The sequence below is a fragment of the Panulirus ornatus genome, chromosome 37, assembly GCF_036320965.1.
Source record: "Panulirus ornatus isolate Po-2019 chromosome 37, ASM3632096v1, whole genome shotgun sequence".
Taxonomy (NCBI): domain Eukaryota; kingdom Metazoa; phylum Arthropoda; class Malacostraca; order Decapoda; family Palinuridae; genus Panulirus; species Panulirus ornatus.
In genome coordinates, this window is record NC_092260.1 from 29,615,861 (window position 1) to 29,634,398 (window position 18,538).

The 18,538-nt window shown below is 38.5% G+C and overlaps 1 protein-coding gene across 9 annotated transcripts in view; it reads left to right on the top strand.

The window, feature by feature from the left end:
* The window catches only part of trr (trithorax-related), a 156,312-nt gene that overhangs the window by 35,308 nt on the left and 102,466 nt on the right, over window positions 1–18,538 (top strand). For 8 of the 9 annotated variants that reach the window (XM_071684172.1, XM_071684173.1, XM_071684177.1 and 5 more), the window contains exons 14-15: window positions 4,576–4,697; window positions 13,075–13,638. In XM_071684172.1, the coding sequence (XP_071540273.1) occupies window positions 4,576–4,697; window positions 13,075–13,638 (686 nt within the window). The remainder of the gene's footprint in view (window positions 1–4,575; window positions 4,698–13,074; window positions 13,639–18,538) is intronic. The other variant, XM_071684181.1, reaches the window with a different exon arrangement.

Genomic DNA, 18,538 nt, shown 5'->3' on the forward strand with positions numbered 1-18,538 from the left:
CATGCTCTTCAGCTCTCTCAGCCAGATTTTTCTTATTGATACACCCCTCTCATACCCTATAATTTCCCACTCGTTCAGCCCTTCACACACCATAAATTGTTCTCTCACATTTCCCACACATTTGCCTACTTTCTTATATTCTAACCTAGAGTCCAAGCCTTGCATCCATACATCACTGCTGGGACTATTATACCTTCAAACATGCACATCTTTACCCTCCCAGATAGAGACCTAGTCTTCAATGCTCTCACAACCTTTGCCTCCCTCAACCAACCTTTGACTCATGTCAACTCCATGGTTCCATTCACTGTCATGTCACTCCAAAGTATCTGAAACACTTCACTTCCTCAATTTTTTTATAAATTCATATTCACTTGCCAAATGACCTGTCTCTCTCCAGTGCTAATCCTAATAACTTTAATTTCATTCACATTTACTCTTTCAACTTTCTCCTTTCACACACTCAACTTAACTCAGGCACCAGCTTAAGCAGTTTTTCCTCTAGAATCTGCCACCAGTGCTGTATCATCAGCAAACAACTTGGCCCACCATACCTGCTTCTTTCTCTGTGACCCTTGCATTCACTTCCTGCACTACCCCATCCATGAACAAATTAGATACCCATGGTGAAATCACACACCTGTGGACCCACCTTCAATGGGAACTACTCACTCTCATCTTTACTCACCCACATGCCTTACTCTCTTGATGAAAACTCTGCTTCTTATAGCGGCTTTCCTCACACACCATATATTTGTAACACCCTCCACGGAGCATCTTTATCAGCATACTTTTTCTCCAGATCTGTAAATGCTACATACAAGTTGTTATGATTTTATAAGTATTTCTCACACATTCTTTAAAGCAAACACCTGATCCTTATGACATCTACCACTCCTTACGCCACACTGTTTCTTCCCAATTTGCAGTTCTCTGCATGTTACTAGTCACTCAGTCACCACTCTCCAATACAACGTACCAGTTGCACTTGGTGAACTTTTTATTTTCTTTCTTGCTCACCAATTTCTGCATTAGTGAGGTAGTGTTTGTGTAATCTACTGAAACCACAGACCCCTCCCCTTCCACAACTAGGCCCCACAGACCTTTTGTTGGTATCCTCCAGTTGCTCCATATTTCATGGTTAAGTCCATTGACAGCAAGGTGCCTCCTGTGTACCACATTCTCCAATTCACTAGATCCTATGTGCACCTTTCACCATTTTGCATATTCAGGCTCCAGGTACTCATAATCTTTTTCACTCTATCCTTCCATCTCCAGTTTTGTCTCCCCCTTTTCCTTGTCTGCTACACTCCTGACACACATATCCACTCTGCCAACTTATCACTCTTTCTGTCTATATGCCCAATCATTTAAGCACTTCCTCTTCATCTCTCTGATTATTCACTAGATGAACCCAACTCACATTTCATTTCCAATGCATTCACTTTCTTTCTTACATTCTCATCTGCTGCCCATGCCTCACATCCTTACAACATACTAAGACTATTGTCCCTTCAAACATACCCATGTTCAACAAAGTTATACCGATATGATTTGAACATTTACTTTTTTCCCCTATGCCTTCATAAAGTGGCACTGTACAGGCTTTCCATAAATCCATATGCACCTCACCATAAGCCAAAAGTATTTTGAAAATCCAAACTAACCAGTCAACAGCATAATTGACTCCTTCTGTAAGAAATTCAGTTGCCCTCCCATATACTCCAGCTGCTTTGCTGCACTTCATCTTCTGTAAGGCTTTCACCAATTTTTCTCTTTTCACCAAACTACTCGCCCTGACTCTACATTGCATAGCTCCTCATCTAAAACAACCCATATCTGCTAGCCTAATCATTGAACACATTCACCCCTTCATTAACATCCTCACACACCATAATGCAACTGTCGCATCAGTGTCTTGTCTTGTCCAGTTGGTACTGATGTGACTATCCTGTCTCTTGAAAGAGAAAATTTACCCGAAATCAAGGAATTCCAATGAATGCATAAATTTTTGGCATGTCATTCCCTGAAGCCTACTCTATCTTGGTAATCTCACTCTGTTGTGATATGTGGTAACCATACATATCGTATGCCATCAGGGCATCAGTTACCTCTCATTGGCTGTGCTGGAAGGTGCAGTGCACAAGCCCCTTAAAGATTTTCTTTCGTCCAGCCCTTCATTTTGCAGTCATTTTGCAGTAATATTTACCTGTAAAACAGTTCATTATGTGCTTATGTGTGTTTGTAAAGTGTTTATTAGTGTCTTCTGCAATGATTCACTAGCTAAAACTTGTAATCATCAGTTGTGTGTGAACTGTTGTTATGTCTCACAAAAATGACCTTCTGTGCATACGAAAAACATCTCATCTATGTGTAAAAGTGATGTAAAGTGTTGCTATTAAGTGTGTTGTATTTCAGGATATTTAGGCTCTTATAACATTTTTGTATCACATTTATAGATCCAATTAATAAAGGCAAGGGGGACATAGGTGAGTCTTTGAATTATTTAGTGGGGGAGAAAGATTTCTACCTCCTTATTTTCTGCCTGTCATAGAAGGTGATTAAAGGGGGCAGGAGTCGGGTACTGGAAACTGTCCCCTTTCTTGTATTTCTATTTCTAAAAGAATGAACAGATGATAGAGCTAAACAGGGAGTGCTCATCCTTCTCGAAGGCTTAGGCTGGTATGTGTAGATGTATGTGTATGTAGCAAAGATAGAAAAGAGATAAGTAGTATGTTTGAGGATAGAAGTCTGGATGCTCTGGCTCTGAGTGAAATAAAGCTCAAGGGGAAAGGGGATAATGGTTTAGAAATGTCTCTGGAGAAAAGTTAGGGGTTGATGAGAGGACAAGAGCTAAGGAAGTAGTACACTACTGAAGCAGGGGTTGTGGAGGTGTGTGATAAAGTGTAAGGAAGTAAATTCTAGTCGGGTAAGAATGAAAGTGGATGGCAAGAGGTAGTTGATTATTAGTGCTTATGCATGTGGCCATGAGAAGAAAGATTGTGAGAGGCAAATGTTTTGGGAGCAGCTGAGTGGGGGTATCAAAAGGTTTTATGTAAGATACTGTGTATTAGTAATGGGTGATTTAAATATGAAGGTGAGTAATGTGGCAGTTGAGGGTATTCAGTGTTATGAATGGAAATGGCAAACAGCTTGTGGAGTTGTGTGCAGAAAAAGGGCTGGTGATTTGGAATACCTGGTTTGAAAATAGAGACATGCACAAATATACATATATTGAGTAGGAGAGGTGGTCAGTGAGCATTATTGGATGGTGTAATAATTGAGATGTAAGAGTAAATGGAGAAATATTGGAGGAATTGAAGTGTTTTAGATATCTGGGAGTGGACTTAGTAGCAAAAGGACCCATGAAAGTGAGTCATAGGGTGGGGAAAGGGGCAAAGGTTCTGGCAGCGATGAAGAATGTATGGAAAAAAAAGAATGATTAGAGAGCAAAAATGGGTATGTTTCAAGGAATAGTAGTTCCACCAACATTATATGGTTGCAAGGCTTGGGCTGTAGATAAGGTTGTATAGAGGAGGGTAGATGTGTTGGAAATGAAATGTTTAGAGGACAGTAAGTGGTGTGAGGTGGTTTGATTTAGTAAGTAATGAAAGGGTAAGAGAGATTTGTGGTGGTATAAAGAGTGTGGTTGAGAGAGCAGAAGGTGTGTTGAAATGGTTTGGACATTTGGAGAGAATGAGTGAGGAAAGGTTGACAAAGAAAATATATGTCATAGGTGGAGGGAACAAGGAGAAGCAGTAGACCAAATTGGAGGTGGAAGGATGGAATGAAAAAGATTTTGAGTGATCGGGGGCCTGAACATGCTGTAGAGTTGAGAGGTGTGCAAGGAATTAAGTGAATTGGAACAATGTGGTATACTGGGGTTGACGTGCTGTCAGTGGACTGAACCAGGGCATGTGAAATGTCTGGGGTAAACCATGGAAAGGTCTTTAGGGCCTGGATGTGGATAGGAAGCATTACACATGACAACTAGAGACTGAGTGTGAACGAATGTGGCGTAAATGTCTGTTTTACTGGTGCTACTTCACCGACTCAGGGGGTGGTGATGCTGTTTCCTGTGGGGCAGGTTGGCACCAGGAATGGATGAAGGCAAGTGAGTATGAATATGATCATGTGTATGTATGTATATGTCTTTATTTGTATTTATATGTATGCATATGTAAGTGTTTGAGTGTGTATTTATATGTTTGTGTATATGAGTAGATTGGTCTTTCTTCATCTGTTTCCTGGCACCACCTCGCTGACATGGGAAACAGCAATCAAGTATAATAGATAAGGTAAATAAATATATTAATTGATAAGCTTTTGGATGTAAATATGCTGAGAGTGGCAGATGGTGGGATGTCTGATATCTATCTTTTGGAGGAAAGGATGAAAATTTGTAGAGGTTTTTGGAAAAGGGGTAACAGGTATGTTGTTGGTCTTCTGTGTAAAGGAAGGGATGGCAGTATATTAAGGCTACATTTTTATTTGTATTTATTTAATGAATTTCCTGATATGAATTATCGGAGTGCAGAGATTAATCCGAAAGCTTTGTCTTCATATTAATAACAGCTGTAGCAGATAGAGAGCGACAGATTAGGCGCATCTGGAAGAATCTAAAGGACACAGATCAGAAGAAGATTTTGATCCAGAGGGCTCGTGAAAACAAGAAGGAATATTATAAAAACAAGCAGGTCAGGCCACTTGTACACTCTTGAAATTGTTTGAACAAGATTGCAGTTTTTCTTTAATATTTATTTATTTTTTCTATGTAGAGCATTGCATCTAGGTATTTGGCTGAGGTTGAAAGACAGCCAGACAAGCTCAAGCTAGTTAACAGTTTTAAATTTTAAGGTGGTGGCTTAACAGTTGATGACTGACCACTGGAAGTTTCAGAGCAATTATTAGCAGAGGCATTTTTCCCCATACACAGGCAGCATATTATATTCAAGGTTAATATCAGTATCAGCAGTTGTCTGGGGGTTGATGGTGGCAAGCACAAACTCTAGTTGAAATGTTAAATATTTTGCACTTATTTTACGTTATGTGGTGTTTGTTGATTAAAGTTTAATGTGATTGTGGTTTTTCTTACCGAAGCAAAATCAGATTTCTCAAAGTGCCGACACAGCTTGGTGGGCAAATGCAACATATATGTTGAAGCGATGTGCTTACAAGAACTAAACTTTTCTTAATCCATACTTCAGCTTTTGCCTCTCACAGTAAATACAATCCATGTCTCCTTGTATTCTGATACTTCATAAATGTTATATGCCATGCTTATGGTCAATCAAAAAGTGTAATTTTAAGTTTCTCTTGGTGATTGATGATATCTTTTTTGCATATTACAGTAAAGTAGGAAAAATGATTGTTGCATCTGTGATTGCATGATTATCAGGATTCCCTCTTATTGAGGTGTTTGATTGAATTGTTTAGACCTGGTGGAGGTCCTAAGTTTGGTAGCCACAAGATAACCTATGTATAGAGGCACTTGTCCCAATTTAGAGTGAATGATGTGACTGGATGAACTTTCACTTAAGAAAGTATTGCAGTCTACACCTACAAAGTTTTTCTTTCTTCCCCTCCAGTTTCTTTCTTTTTTACAGCCTTCTCATATTCCTCCTTTTTCATCTGTTTTTCTGCTTCTCCATATGGCTCAAAAAATGCTCAGTATGTAAAGTTTTATGGCTTTCATAGGACTCCACACTCTTTGGACTTTATCTGGATATATCCCTCAATGCAATGGAGATGCATATTATTCATTTTACTTATCAGAACCATATCTTAGTCTCATTTGATTACTTTGGTTGAGTGAGGTAGTTAAGCCTTTAATTGTTTTCATTATATATGCTGTTTCTTATGAAAATGCTGTCATCATGTTAAATATGTTTTTATTTCTCCTGTCTCTCTCTGAACTAATATTTCCACTAGTACAATGTGATCTATTAAACCATCCAGAATGCATTGTGTGAGGTCCATGTGCAATGTAGTGATGGAGTGATTAGCCCTAAAGTTGTACTTATATAGATATAATTCTTTCTTTCACACTTGTTCACTGTTTACCTCATTAATGAGGTATTGCCAAGAGCAGATGAAGGAAAGAACTCATTCACTCACATTCATTCTTTTGCTGTCATATGCACTAAAACCACAGCCCCCAATCTGCAACTAGGCCCCACAGACCTTTCATTGGTTTTCCCCAGTTCCTTCATATGCCTTGGTTCAGTTCATCGACAGCACATTACTCCATGCATGCCTTTCACCTTCCTCCTTATTCAGTCCCCAAGCACTCAAAATATTATTCATTCCATCTTTCCATTTCCAGTTTGGTCTCCCTCTTCTTCTTGTCCCCTCTACTTTTGACATATGTAGCCTCTATGTCAACCTATCCTTGCTCAAATCTCAGTATGCCCAAGCCATTTCAACACATGCTCTTCAGCTCTCTCAACCATATGCTTCTGATTACCACCTTTCTCTTACCTTCTCATTACTTTCTCGATCATCTTTAATAATACTGCACTTTGTCCCTAGATGCATCAGAACTGCTGAGATACTCTTACCTGCTCAAAACACATGCCTGTCATCATCATTCTTTTCATGGCCAGTTGCATAAGCACTAATGATCACTCATCTCTTGCAGTACTCTTTCATTTTTACCCACATCAGCCTAGAGCTCTTTTCCCTACAATCCTTCAAAATTTCCCAAAACACCTACATCACTAGTAGTGCTACCTCTTTCTTAACTTTTGTCCTCACACCAGTCCAAAACCTTACCTCTTGGAAACGAGACTTTTGCAAAGTAATACCAGGTAAGATTGAGTGTACATAAGATTGAGTGTACATGGGAAAAGGTGAATGAAGCTAGGGAAGTGCATGGGGAGTGGGTAGGAACATTTGGCAGAATTGTTAGGTAGAAGAAGCAGTAGGTAGGGGCATTAGAAAGAAGTATTCATTAAAAACATTAGATAAGAGCCTTTGCAAGCACTGCACTAGACTTGCCCTCTGCCAATGGCCTGTTAAGAGTGAGTCACTAGGCTAAGAAGTGGCACTGGATTTCTTTAATTATGGAGACTCTGTTGCTGTTGCCACCCCTTTGAGGGAGTTCCTATTGGAACAGGCATTGGGGATATATAGATATATAGAATAAGAGGCATTTAAGGAAGGACTGCTAGCATGTGCTAAAAAAGTGTGTGGTATGCAGAATATGGGAGGTGTGCAGATGAGAAAGGGTAGTGAGTGGTGGGATGACAAAGTAAAATTGCTTGTGAAAGAGGAGAAAAGCTTTGCAGTGTTGGCATGTGCTAGAAGGATGTGATATGCAGAATATGGGAGGTAGGCAGATGAAATAGGGTAATGAGTGGTGGGATGATTAAGTAAAGTTGCTTGTGAAACAGGAGAAAAGCCTAGCATAAATTGATAACTGACAAACAGCCAGAGTTACTGGCATTTCAGTTGAATTTCTTAAGAGATGGGATGACTATGTTGTTGATTGCTTAGTTAAGATTTTCAAGGTATGTATTGGTTGCGGTATGATGCCTGAGGATTGGCAGGATGTTTGTATAGTACCACTGTATGAAGGAGAGGGGGACAAAGGTGAGGTATAAGTTTGCTAAATGTTCCGTGGTAAATTGTAATGGAAATTTGGGAGGAGCATTATGGTTTAAGGAGTAGTTGAGGAAGTGTGGATTAAGTATCTGCTTTGGTGAATGTGTGTGATAAGTATTAAGAGAAACAGGATTTTTATCTGGCATATATTGAGAAACAAAAGGATTTGTGTGTGACATATATAGATCTGGAGAAGCATGTGATAGAGTTGATAATAGTTGTTATGAAAATTTAGTGTGGAATGAAAGCTATAAAAAGCATTGAGGAACTTTTGTCAAGATAAAGGAATGTGTGCAAGGAAGTAGAGGAGGGTGAGTACTTTCATGTGAACCTGTGGAGAGAGATAGAGATAGAATAGAGAGAGAGATAGAATAGAGAGATAGAATAGAGAGAGAGATAGAATAGAGAGAGAGATAGAATAGAGAGAGAGATAGAATAGAGAGAGAGATAGAATAGAGAGAGAGATAGAGAGAGAGATAGAGAGAGAGAGAGAGAGAGAGAGAGAGAGAGAGAGAGAGAGAGAGAGAGAGAGAGAGAGAGAGAGAGAGAGAGAGAGAGATTTGGTGCAGGGGTGGATGGCAGCTAGGAGATGAGTCAGTTGTTTGCTGATGACATGGCTCTAGTGGCAGATTTGAGTGAGAAACTGCAGAAGTTGGTGTCTGAGTGTGGGAGGGCATGTGATGGGAGGCATGTGAAAAGAGAAAGTTGAGAACAATACAAATAAGAGTGAGGTTATTAGGTTTAGCATTGCAAAGAGAGAGGTTAGTTAGGTATGAGTTTGAGTGGAGAAAAGTTGGAGGAAGTGAAGTGTTTTAGACACCAGAGAGTGGACATGGAAAGTTTAATCTAGGAAGTGGAGCCATGGGTGGATGAGGGGGTGTCATGGGATGGATAGGGGATTGAAGGTCCTGGGAACATTGCATAATGTGCACAAAGAGATGTCATTATCTGGGAGGGCACAAATGTGTGTTTTAAGGTATTTTAGTCTCGATGATGTTGTATGGATGCGAGCCATGGGCTCTAGAGGAGAATGTATCCAAGAGAATGAGTTTGTTTGAAATGAAATGTTTGAGGACGTTGCAGTGTATCTACAGGTCCATGTAACTAACTATCTTAAAGAAGGTACATCCCATCAGTGGAAATCTCATTATTAGCGTATTTTTCCTGGGATTATGATTTTGCTCACCCTATTTCTTGAACTCAGCTTGAATGAGTGTACCAGTCTGAAAGTTATTTTACAATGTATTCCTCTTACTTTTTGTTACTACAAAAATGATTAAACTCCTTCAATTTGAAGAGTATCCAGACCTCTTGAAATTTGTCTCTTGATTTAGATATTTTATGGGGTTGTGCACTTGCGGGTCCGTATCTCTTGAACATTCTCTCCTTACATACAACTTATTGAATTTATGTATGAAGTTTGCATTAACCATGCCATCGGTCATTCTGTTCCATTCATACACCAGTCTTATACTATAAAAGTACTTCTTTACAGATTTTTTAACAAGTTTCTTAATTTCATCCTATGGTTGCTCCATCCCCACATCTCTTGAAGAACTGTTTGTCTTTCTATCTATGTATTTATATGCCTGTCTGTCTGTTTGTCTGTAATTGTATATACGTATGTATGTATATGTTTATCTGTCTCTTTGTTATGATTAATTCAGAGCCTTGTGTCTTAGGTACATATAGCCTTTTAATTAACTCACAACACATCCTCAACCCTTAATGAATGATTTTTATCACCTCAAGAGTGAAGGCAGGTTTAATCTTACTATTCCAATTAGGGTGTGCACCATAAAGACTAAGAAGAATAGACATTGGATGGAGTTCATGTAGATTCATGTCTAGTACAGATGTGTCATGATTTAGTGCAATATAGGTTCCAAGAATGTTTGCATTAGATGATTTTGCAATGTATTGTGACATTAGTCTTCATGGAAATGGTGATTATTTACCATATGCCATTAATACACTAAATTACACTTGAAACATTTAAACAATGAAATAATGTACCAAATGTTACTAGAAATGCTATTTAAACAATAAGAATAATAGATAAATGATGAATGAATAATTTGATAATTTACCATTTCATTCACTGAGTGAAAGATGAATGTTTTGAACAGAAGAGTGATCGAGACTCTTGAATAGGCTGAATATGTAGTTGAATATTAGTTCTAATGATAAGTAAGAACATACTAAGAAAATTGTAAAGAAAAAGTATATAGAAAATACTGTTTTCTGTATCATTCAGTGAGTAAAAGATGAATGTGTTTCTCTGAAAGACTCACTCGCCTTCTTATGATTGCAAGGGCTTTGCTACTCACTTTTCCATTATTTTTTCAAAAGGTTATATGTTTTTAGTGCAAGGCTTAGTCAAGAATGTACAGTAAAGAATTGTATTGAAAGAATTTATAGAAAATACAGTTTATCATATCATTTATCGAATGAAAGATGAGTGGTTTGAACAAAAGAGCGCTCAGAACGCCAAGTGTTTTTATACTGTGGATGATGCCAGAGAACTGATATGGTGAGCAGAGTGGTTTGGGCATGTTAGCAGCATGGCTTGTGCATATTGGCTGTGTGCACTTTCGCCTGGTTGCACCACTTGGTCAGCTGAGCCGACACTGTTTTATGATGGCTCTTGATGTGATAATAGAATGGAAGCAGTTAAGGTGCTTACTATGTGCCAAAATCAATGCATCATTGCATTTCATAACAACCCAAGTGCACCCAGTAAAAGAGGTATGACCCATCGCTGCTAAATGTGTGCTATAGTGTAGTTGGCTCATGGCACGATATTTATCCAGTGATTGGCAAAACTGACTGAGAGATATAATCTTAAGTAGAATTGCCAGTTCAACATTGTACAAGCTCATGCTTAGCAGTCCAAAATGCTTTTGTAATCCTGTCACAAAAGATGTCATTTACTACTACAACTTGTTAGATTATGACATTTTCATATTACATGGAGCATTGGTACTTATCATTCCCAAAGAATTTTGTAATGATGACTAGACCTTCTTTGATGGACTCGCCATCACCTTGAGATATCATTTGGATGATTGACAGGGATGTCTTACAGCCATCAGCTTGAGACATCATTTAGATGATTGACAGGGATGTATTACAGCCATCAGCTTGAGACATCATTTAGATGATTGACTGGGATGTCTTACAGCCATCAGCTTGAGACATCATTTAGATGATTGACAGGGATGTTTTATGGAGAAAGGTAGCTTTAAGCCTGTAAAGGCATTTTACCTTTTACGAGAATGAATATAGTTATTTTGCTGAGTCTTTTATTCAGTCCACCATTCTTATATTCTTTTTAGTCTCGTTTGTAATGACTGATGAGGTTGATGCCAGGTTACAGTGCGATGGCACCTGTATAGTGGAGAGACTGTCCTCTGCTAATGATTGTGTAAATTGTAACCAAATGTTTGTTTGTTGTTTGATAAGTATATCATCATTTTGAATATATTTTGAAGCAGTGTGATCCTGCCTGGTTCGTTTTAGGCATCAGTCAGACACTGGCATTTTTATTTTATTTATTTTTCATTTATTAAAAAGGTGCTGCTGTTGAGGCTTATTGCTTATTTCATTTTGCTTATCCTTTTTCATTGTAGATATTTTACTACCCTGTTTTGACAATTGATGGCCATATAGTCAATTCAGATATCTTCCATTTTTATGTGCAGGTTAAAAGAATAATATTGTTTTGAATCAAATTGAATTAGATGGTCCTTTCATAGCTTAAGTTCAGAGTTTTTATCAGAATATAAAAGATTAAATGTTAAGTGCAGTTCCAGTTGGAAAGTGACTGTTTCATATTAATACTTATTGAAAACTTGGGCCATTGTTTCAATACTCAGTGTTTGGCTTTCAAGAATGTGTGCAACTATATCCTGTGTACTAAGTGTCATGGAAGATTCTGCATGAACTGCTGTGTTTGACATGTAGCAATTAATTTACTGTTTAGCGTATGATAGTTGGAACAAAGAATTTTAAGTAGCAGTGACGTGGTTGTAGGCATTACTGATTTTGCTTTGTAGCAATCAACAGTTTGTCATACAGAACTTAAGGTGGCCTTTTAGGATCTTCCTATACAATAGTTTATATGTCAGCAGCAAAAGTATTGAAGATATGGCTAGTCAGCATAAGATTAATTATCTTATCACAAGCCCTTTACTTGATTTTTTCTTTAATCTTTTTTGTGTGTTTATTCTTTCAGGTTGGTTTAGGTTGGATGACTTTTTGTGATGAATTAATGTATATTATTTAAGTTTTGTATTATTTTTGTAGTATTTTACAGTGATCATTCAATTGTTTTACTTTATTTTTGAAAGGAAAATGTTTTTAGTGTTGCATTCTCCTTAGACAGTGTTAGTTTAGTTTATTGTGTTGCTCTTGTTATGTTTTATTTATTGCTTTGTATCTTATACAGTTTGATAGTTGGTTTGAAAATTTATGTAGTTGTAGCATCACCAGTTCATCCTGCTTATATTAGGACTGAATGGCAGGATAGATAGGGGGTGGTCTATCTGCTCACAGTTGGTATAAAAGTATAACTTTGGAAAAATGTATGTGTTAAGTTATCTGGGTTTACATAGTATTAAAGTGGTTATTAAGCAATATTATAGATTTCCAGATGATCAGTTTGCCTCATTTTCTGTGATACCAGTATTTTAGGCCTTATTTTACTTAAGAAGTCCGAAGTTGTATTTTCACATGGCTTTCCTGATTCTGTGCCTACCTCTGGTCTTCCATAATGTATCGCATGTATCTAGAATGAGCATACCCTACTCTTGATTGGTGTGTTGCTACATGTGCTGCCTTTTTCTGTATTCACTTTAACATGTATGTTTTCTTTTTCTTCCCACTGTATTTGTTTTGCTTTAAGGCATTTGCCTTGAGATAAACCAGGACATGAAAATACTGTATTCACCCATTGCAAGTGTCCTGAAAATGTTTAAAACTAAGGACAAGACAAACAAAAACCAGATGTTTGCAAGGAGCATGTATATAAAAAGAACTTGCATCTGATGAATTGCATGATAACAGGGTTATTACTGTTTATGTTTTGCATGCAATATTCAGAAATTGCATGGTGAAAGTCAGAACAGTTAATATTGTACAGTATTTTGACAACTGTATTTATAATGATAAGTAATTTTATATTGTATCATATGTAAACTTTTGATAAGATATAAATGGTATGCTCTTGGATTTTGTTACTAATAAATTTGAAAGTCATAACTTGTAATCAACTAACCATGCTTAACAACTTGCAAATATCTTTGAGATAATGATGATTAAGGCCTGTCAGATTCTAACATGACTAATGTACAAGATTAGAGACACTTCCTTGATACTGAAAGAAACATATCATCAAACATGGCCCCTTTTGCATTGAGTTTAGACCCATGTAGTGACACACCCATTTTCTGTCTGTGGTCCCTATAGTTCCGCAGTGGACGAGTCATCATTCCTCAGGGCAGCTGTGCACGAGATCCCCCAGGCTCTTCCTCACCGCTCCCTCTCTCTCCCTTGTCTGTGGAGAGCTCTAGCACCCCCCAACCCCCCTTGTCACCACCTTCTGGTACATCCACTGCTCAAGGACAGACCCCACCTTTGGTGTTATCTCAAGCACCATCCTCTACTTTAAGATTGGTGAGCTCAGAGAGTCACATCTCTAGTTCTGCTGATGATGCTCTAGAACCATGCAGTATTGTTTCAAGTGCCACCACCATGAAAGTGGCAGGGGTACAGACATCACCCCCTGGAAGCATCAACCCTTCAGGCCTAAACCCTGTAAGGCCTTCCCTATCTCGCTTACCTAACCCTCCACGGGCTGAGCCCCCTCTAGCCAACCCCACTTCCCCTCCGGACCCCGATCAGCATATCAGAGTCCTCACCCCTCTAGAGATCATGCGAACTCTGCCTGTTCTGCATCAGGATGCCTTCCCCAGCCCCACTACCACTACTACTACCTCCGTCACCACTACCACTACCACCACTACCACCACGGTTAGTATAGAATGTAGTGCTCACTAACCACAGTCATCACTAATTTTATAGCTTAGAATGGTAGTGCCCTCACCACTGCTATCACTGTCACCATGGTTATTATTGAATGGTAGAGCCCTTTGACAGCCTCTGGTCATCGCAGTTAGTATAAGTTTGTCTTTCCACTTCTAATTTACTTTCCTCTCAGTACCTTAGTACAAATCTTTTTTGAGATCATAGCGAGAAGTGTAAGTAGAAATCCACAATATGAAAAATGTTTCACTCACATTTCTGAGTGCATGTTTATGTCTATTGTGCTGGTTCTTTGTCTTTGAATCTAATCTAATGATTTTTCTTTGTTCTTGTATGTAATGTGGACAGTGATAATCTTTTATTAATATTAATTTTAAGGACCTTATATATGTAAACATTTTCATTGTTTTATAAGGAATTTCCTTTTATAATTTGAAAATTAATGAACGTATTTTTACCAATATTATTTTCTTACAGTTCAGAATAGCAGATGATTTTGTCTCTTTGGAAGGATCCTTTTTGATGCTTTAGTTACCCAAACATTTAGAATGTTATGTTATTATGAGATATTCCCTTTTCATTGTGAATGTTTTTGTAGGTTATTTATGTTGCTTCAACAGCTGATGTTCATTCATAAGTTCCTAAGTTCTCTTACCGAAGAGAATAGTAAACATTTCTATGTTGTAGGTATTAACCATTTGATGAAAACCTAAGATGTTTTTTCTTTATGTTTGGATGACAGTACATGTACATGGAACATGGGTAAAGTTTTTCATTCTTTAACCAGAGAGTGTGAATTCATTGCCACTTCAAAAATTGTGTCTGGAGAAACCACACATGATTGAACTAATTCTTTTTTCCTGAAAGTTGCTGCCACATGGAAAATTCGGAAAAGAATCAGACAGAAATCGCTTAGTGCCAGCTGGGATTTATTTTATTCATCTCACTAATATTGATGTCCTGCAAAAGTATGAAGTAGCATTTTATTTTTTATTTTTTTATTTCTAAGATGAATTGTCAAAAGATATAGCATTTGTGTAAGGCATGGGATCCATTGACATAAACATTGTTTTGTATTGGGTACAGGTGAGTTACGTTAATTTTTATCAGTCCATTTCTCACACATGGACAGTACTTTCTAAACATCTTAGCACTCTCTCATTGTTTAAAACAGCTGTACCCCCTAGAGTTGGGTGTATCCCTGAGAATTCTACCGTGTCATCTACCTTAATAACTATGAGGCAGGCTGATACTCCTTTATAGAGATCCAGCAACCAGCTGGCAACCTGCTCAAATTTATAACATGACATGATGGCACCCAGCTGCCAGTCAGCTCCATCACTCACTTGCTTGAACATTAGCTGTTCAAGATATAGTGATTTTTGCTGCTACTGGCTTTGCTTATGCACTTCAGAAGTGATGGATCCTCGTGCTTTCCTTGTTTGTCTTTCATAGCATGAATCTAAAGTACTTATTCTTATTTGAAAATTCCATGACACATGATAATGCTTAGGCTAGCCAGAAAACCTTTTCATCATATTGGTGCAGTGGTCTATATTACTTTGCATGCATTTTGATTTTGTTTTCTTGCAGGGTCAATATGCCCCATGATCTTTCAGAGAACCTGTAAGATCCTGAGGGGTAAGAAACCTTCACCCCCCTTTTCCTCTGGTAAGGTCAATGCTCCTCACCCCTCACTAACCATCTAACAGTAGTTGCAGCCTACAGCTCAGTCTGGGACCACCTTCTCCCAATCAGTAGCCTCCACCTGGTGATGATGTCATTGTCTTGCTAGCTGTGCTAACCATCTCATAGTTCTCAGGATCTCTGGATGATAAGGACATGTATCACCCTTCTTATATGTCTGGCCTTTTCCATCTTACCATGGATAAGTAGCCTCCTTTGATTTGCTTACCATAAATTGCTGCCTATAAGTGGACCTGGCATAATGGTTAACCTTAACTTTTTCGGCCAAAAATTCTGATTTAGGCTTATACCTGATAGAAGTCAACTCCTCTCACTGAACTAGCCAATATGGAAGCTACACCAATTTCATCAGACTAAAAATGCAGGCAGTCAAGCACAAAAGAACCTACATTTTATAAGATCTTTCAGGGGTGTGTGATGTCTCCATGGTTGTTTAATTTGTTTATGGATGGGGTTGTTAGGGAGGTAAATGCAAGAGTCCTGGAAAGAGGGGCAAGGATGAAGTCTGTTGGGGATGAGAGAGCTTGGGAAGTGAGTCAGTTGTTGTTCGCTGATGATACAGCGCTGGTGGCTGATTCATGTGAGAAACTGCAGAAGCTGGTGACTGAGTTTGGTAAAGTGTGTGGAAGAAGAAAGTTAAGAGTAAATGTGAATAAGAGCAAGGTTATTAGGTACAGTAGGGTTGAGGGTCAAGTCAATTGGGAGGTGAGTTTGAATGGAGAAAAACTGGAGAAGTGTTTTAGATATCTGGGAGTGGATCTGTCAGCGGATGGAACCATGGAAGCGGAAGTGGATCATGGGGTGGGGGAGGGGGCGAAAATTTTGGGAGCCTTGAAAAATGTGTGGAAGTCGAGAACATTATCTCGGAAAGCAAAAATGGGTATGTTTGAAGGAATAGTGGTTCCAACAATGTTGTATGGTTGCGAGGCGTGGGCTATGGATAGAGTTGTGCGCAGGAGGATGGATGTGCTGGAAATGAGATGTTTGAGGACAATGTGTGGTGTGAGGTGGTTTGATCGAGTAAGTAACGTAAGGGTAAGAGAGATGTGTGGAAATAAAAAGAGCGTGGTTGAGAGAGCAGAAGAGGGTGTTTTGAAATGGTTTGGGCACATGGAGAGAATGAGTGAGGAAAGATTGACCAAGAGGATATATGTGTCGGAGGTGGAGGGAACGAGGAGAAGAGGGAGACCAAATTGGAGGTGGAAAGATGGAGTGAAAAAGATTTTGTGTGATCGGGGCCTGAACATGCAGGAGGGTGAAAGGAGGGCAAGGAATAGAGTGAATTGGAGCGATGTGGTATACAGGGGTTGACGTGCTGTCAGTGGATTGAATCAAGGCATGTGAAGCGTCTGGGGTAAACCATGGAAAGCTGTGTAGGTATGTATATTTGCGTGTGTGGACGTGTGTATGTACATGTGTATGGGTGGGGGGGTTGGGCCATTTCTTTCGTCTGTTTCCTTGCGCTACCTCGCAAACGCGGGAGACAGCGACAAAGTATTAAAAAAAAAAAAAAAAAAAAAAAAAAAAAAAAAAAAAAAAACATTAGGTAGGAGCCTCTGAAAGCACTGCACTTAAGTTGCCCTCTACCAGTGACCTCTTCAGGGTGAGGCACTTAAAGCTAAGAAGTGGTACTGTAGATCACCAGTAATGGATAATCTTTTGCTGTGGCCACCCCCTGAGGGAATTCCCAAAGGGAACAGGCATTAGAAATGTAGATAGATAGGAGAGTGTACAATGATCAGACTAAATGGGAATGAAGTTCAGTGTGGGAGATTTAGACTTTTGCACTCAATTGGTTAACTTTTTTAGCACCACATAATCAAACTTGAGCATTGCATGATCCCTTTTTCCAGTTAGTTTATTATATATGATATTCTTAGTGTCCATGCTTGTTTGTGTAATGAGGTCTAGTAATGGTGTTGTATCCTGATTTGTGCATTGACTTTGTTATGTTAGAAATTTTATGATATATACTCTTAAGAGTTGTGTCTCTGTGACTCTCTCTTTCACCATGAGAATCTAGATTCCTTCAGTCTCTCTCTTTGTAATTGAAATCCCCCATTATTAGTATTTTACTACTTCTGAGAAGTTATTACTTCCTCTTCTACTATCCTGATTGTTCCTTCACTGATAGCATTACTTGTTTGTTGTGGATCATTACAGTTCTTTTGAGGATTATATAATATCAACACTGCCATGCATTTTTCCCTAAGTTACTCCTTCCATTGTGTATTGTCTGAATGGGCTATCTTCAAAGCACAGTTTCATGTAACGTATACCTGTCTTTTATTCTGAAGGCCAAACCTTCCCCTCCTTTTCCCTCTCTTTCCTCCCTAACAACAATGTACCCCTCTTGGCAGAGCAGTTTAGATCTTATCTCTGTAGGAAGCTTTGTTTCCACATTTCTAACAATATCAGCTCTTTACAATTTGCCACTAATTCTTCAGCATTTGTATACATTCACTCATGACATTTCCATCACCAAACATTCCTGATCTGTCTGTGGTGCAGGTGTGGGTTTTCCTTGCTTTTGCCTCATTTGGTGATTCCCATTTTTTGCCATCTACTGTAGCCTTTGCTTTTCTACCCCTCTTCCCTTGGTGTATCATGTTTTATAAATACCTTGCTGAATTCTGCTATATTTTTAGTTTATTTACCTGCCTGTGTATCTCCTAGGTAGATGACTCCAAATCAAACATCCTGTTATAACTACGTGTTTTTCTTGTTTTCTTCAATAATGAAATTGTATCCAGCAGTTCCTTAGCTTCAAATAATCTTATACTGAAAATTTCGTCTTCCTTTCCCTGTTCCACTCTGTCTGGTGCACAATTTTCATCTAGTCTTAAAATCATAAAAAGTTTTTTGTCAACCTCTGGATTGTTGATCCCTCTGTCTTTGGCACCATCCACATTATGGCTGAGACCATTAGTTTTGTTTCGTCAAGCTCTGTTTCTGTCTGTCTTTAAAATCACCTTTTTGGCTAACAAGTACTTATGTATGATCTGCACTTTTCCAAACTTATCATCTACTGGCCCATAAATTTTCCAGATTGCTGTCTAACAGTTCATGATATTCTTTGTACAGTTTTTCTCATTTCCTTTCATTCTTCTGGTACAGTGTTTCCAGGTTTCTATTCCACTGCATCAGTTATATTCAAGAGTCTGTTGAGCAGCCCCTATAA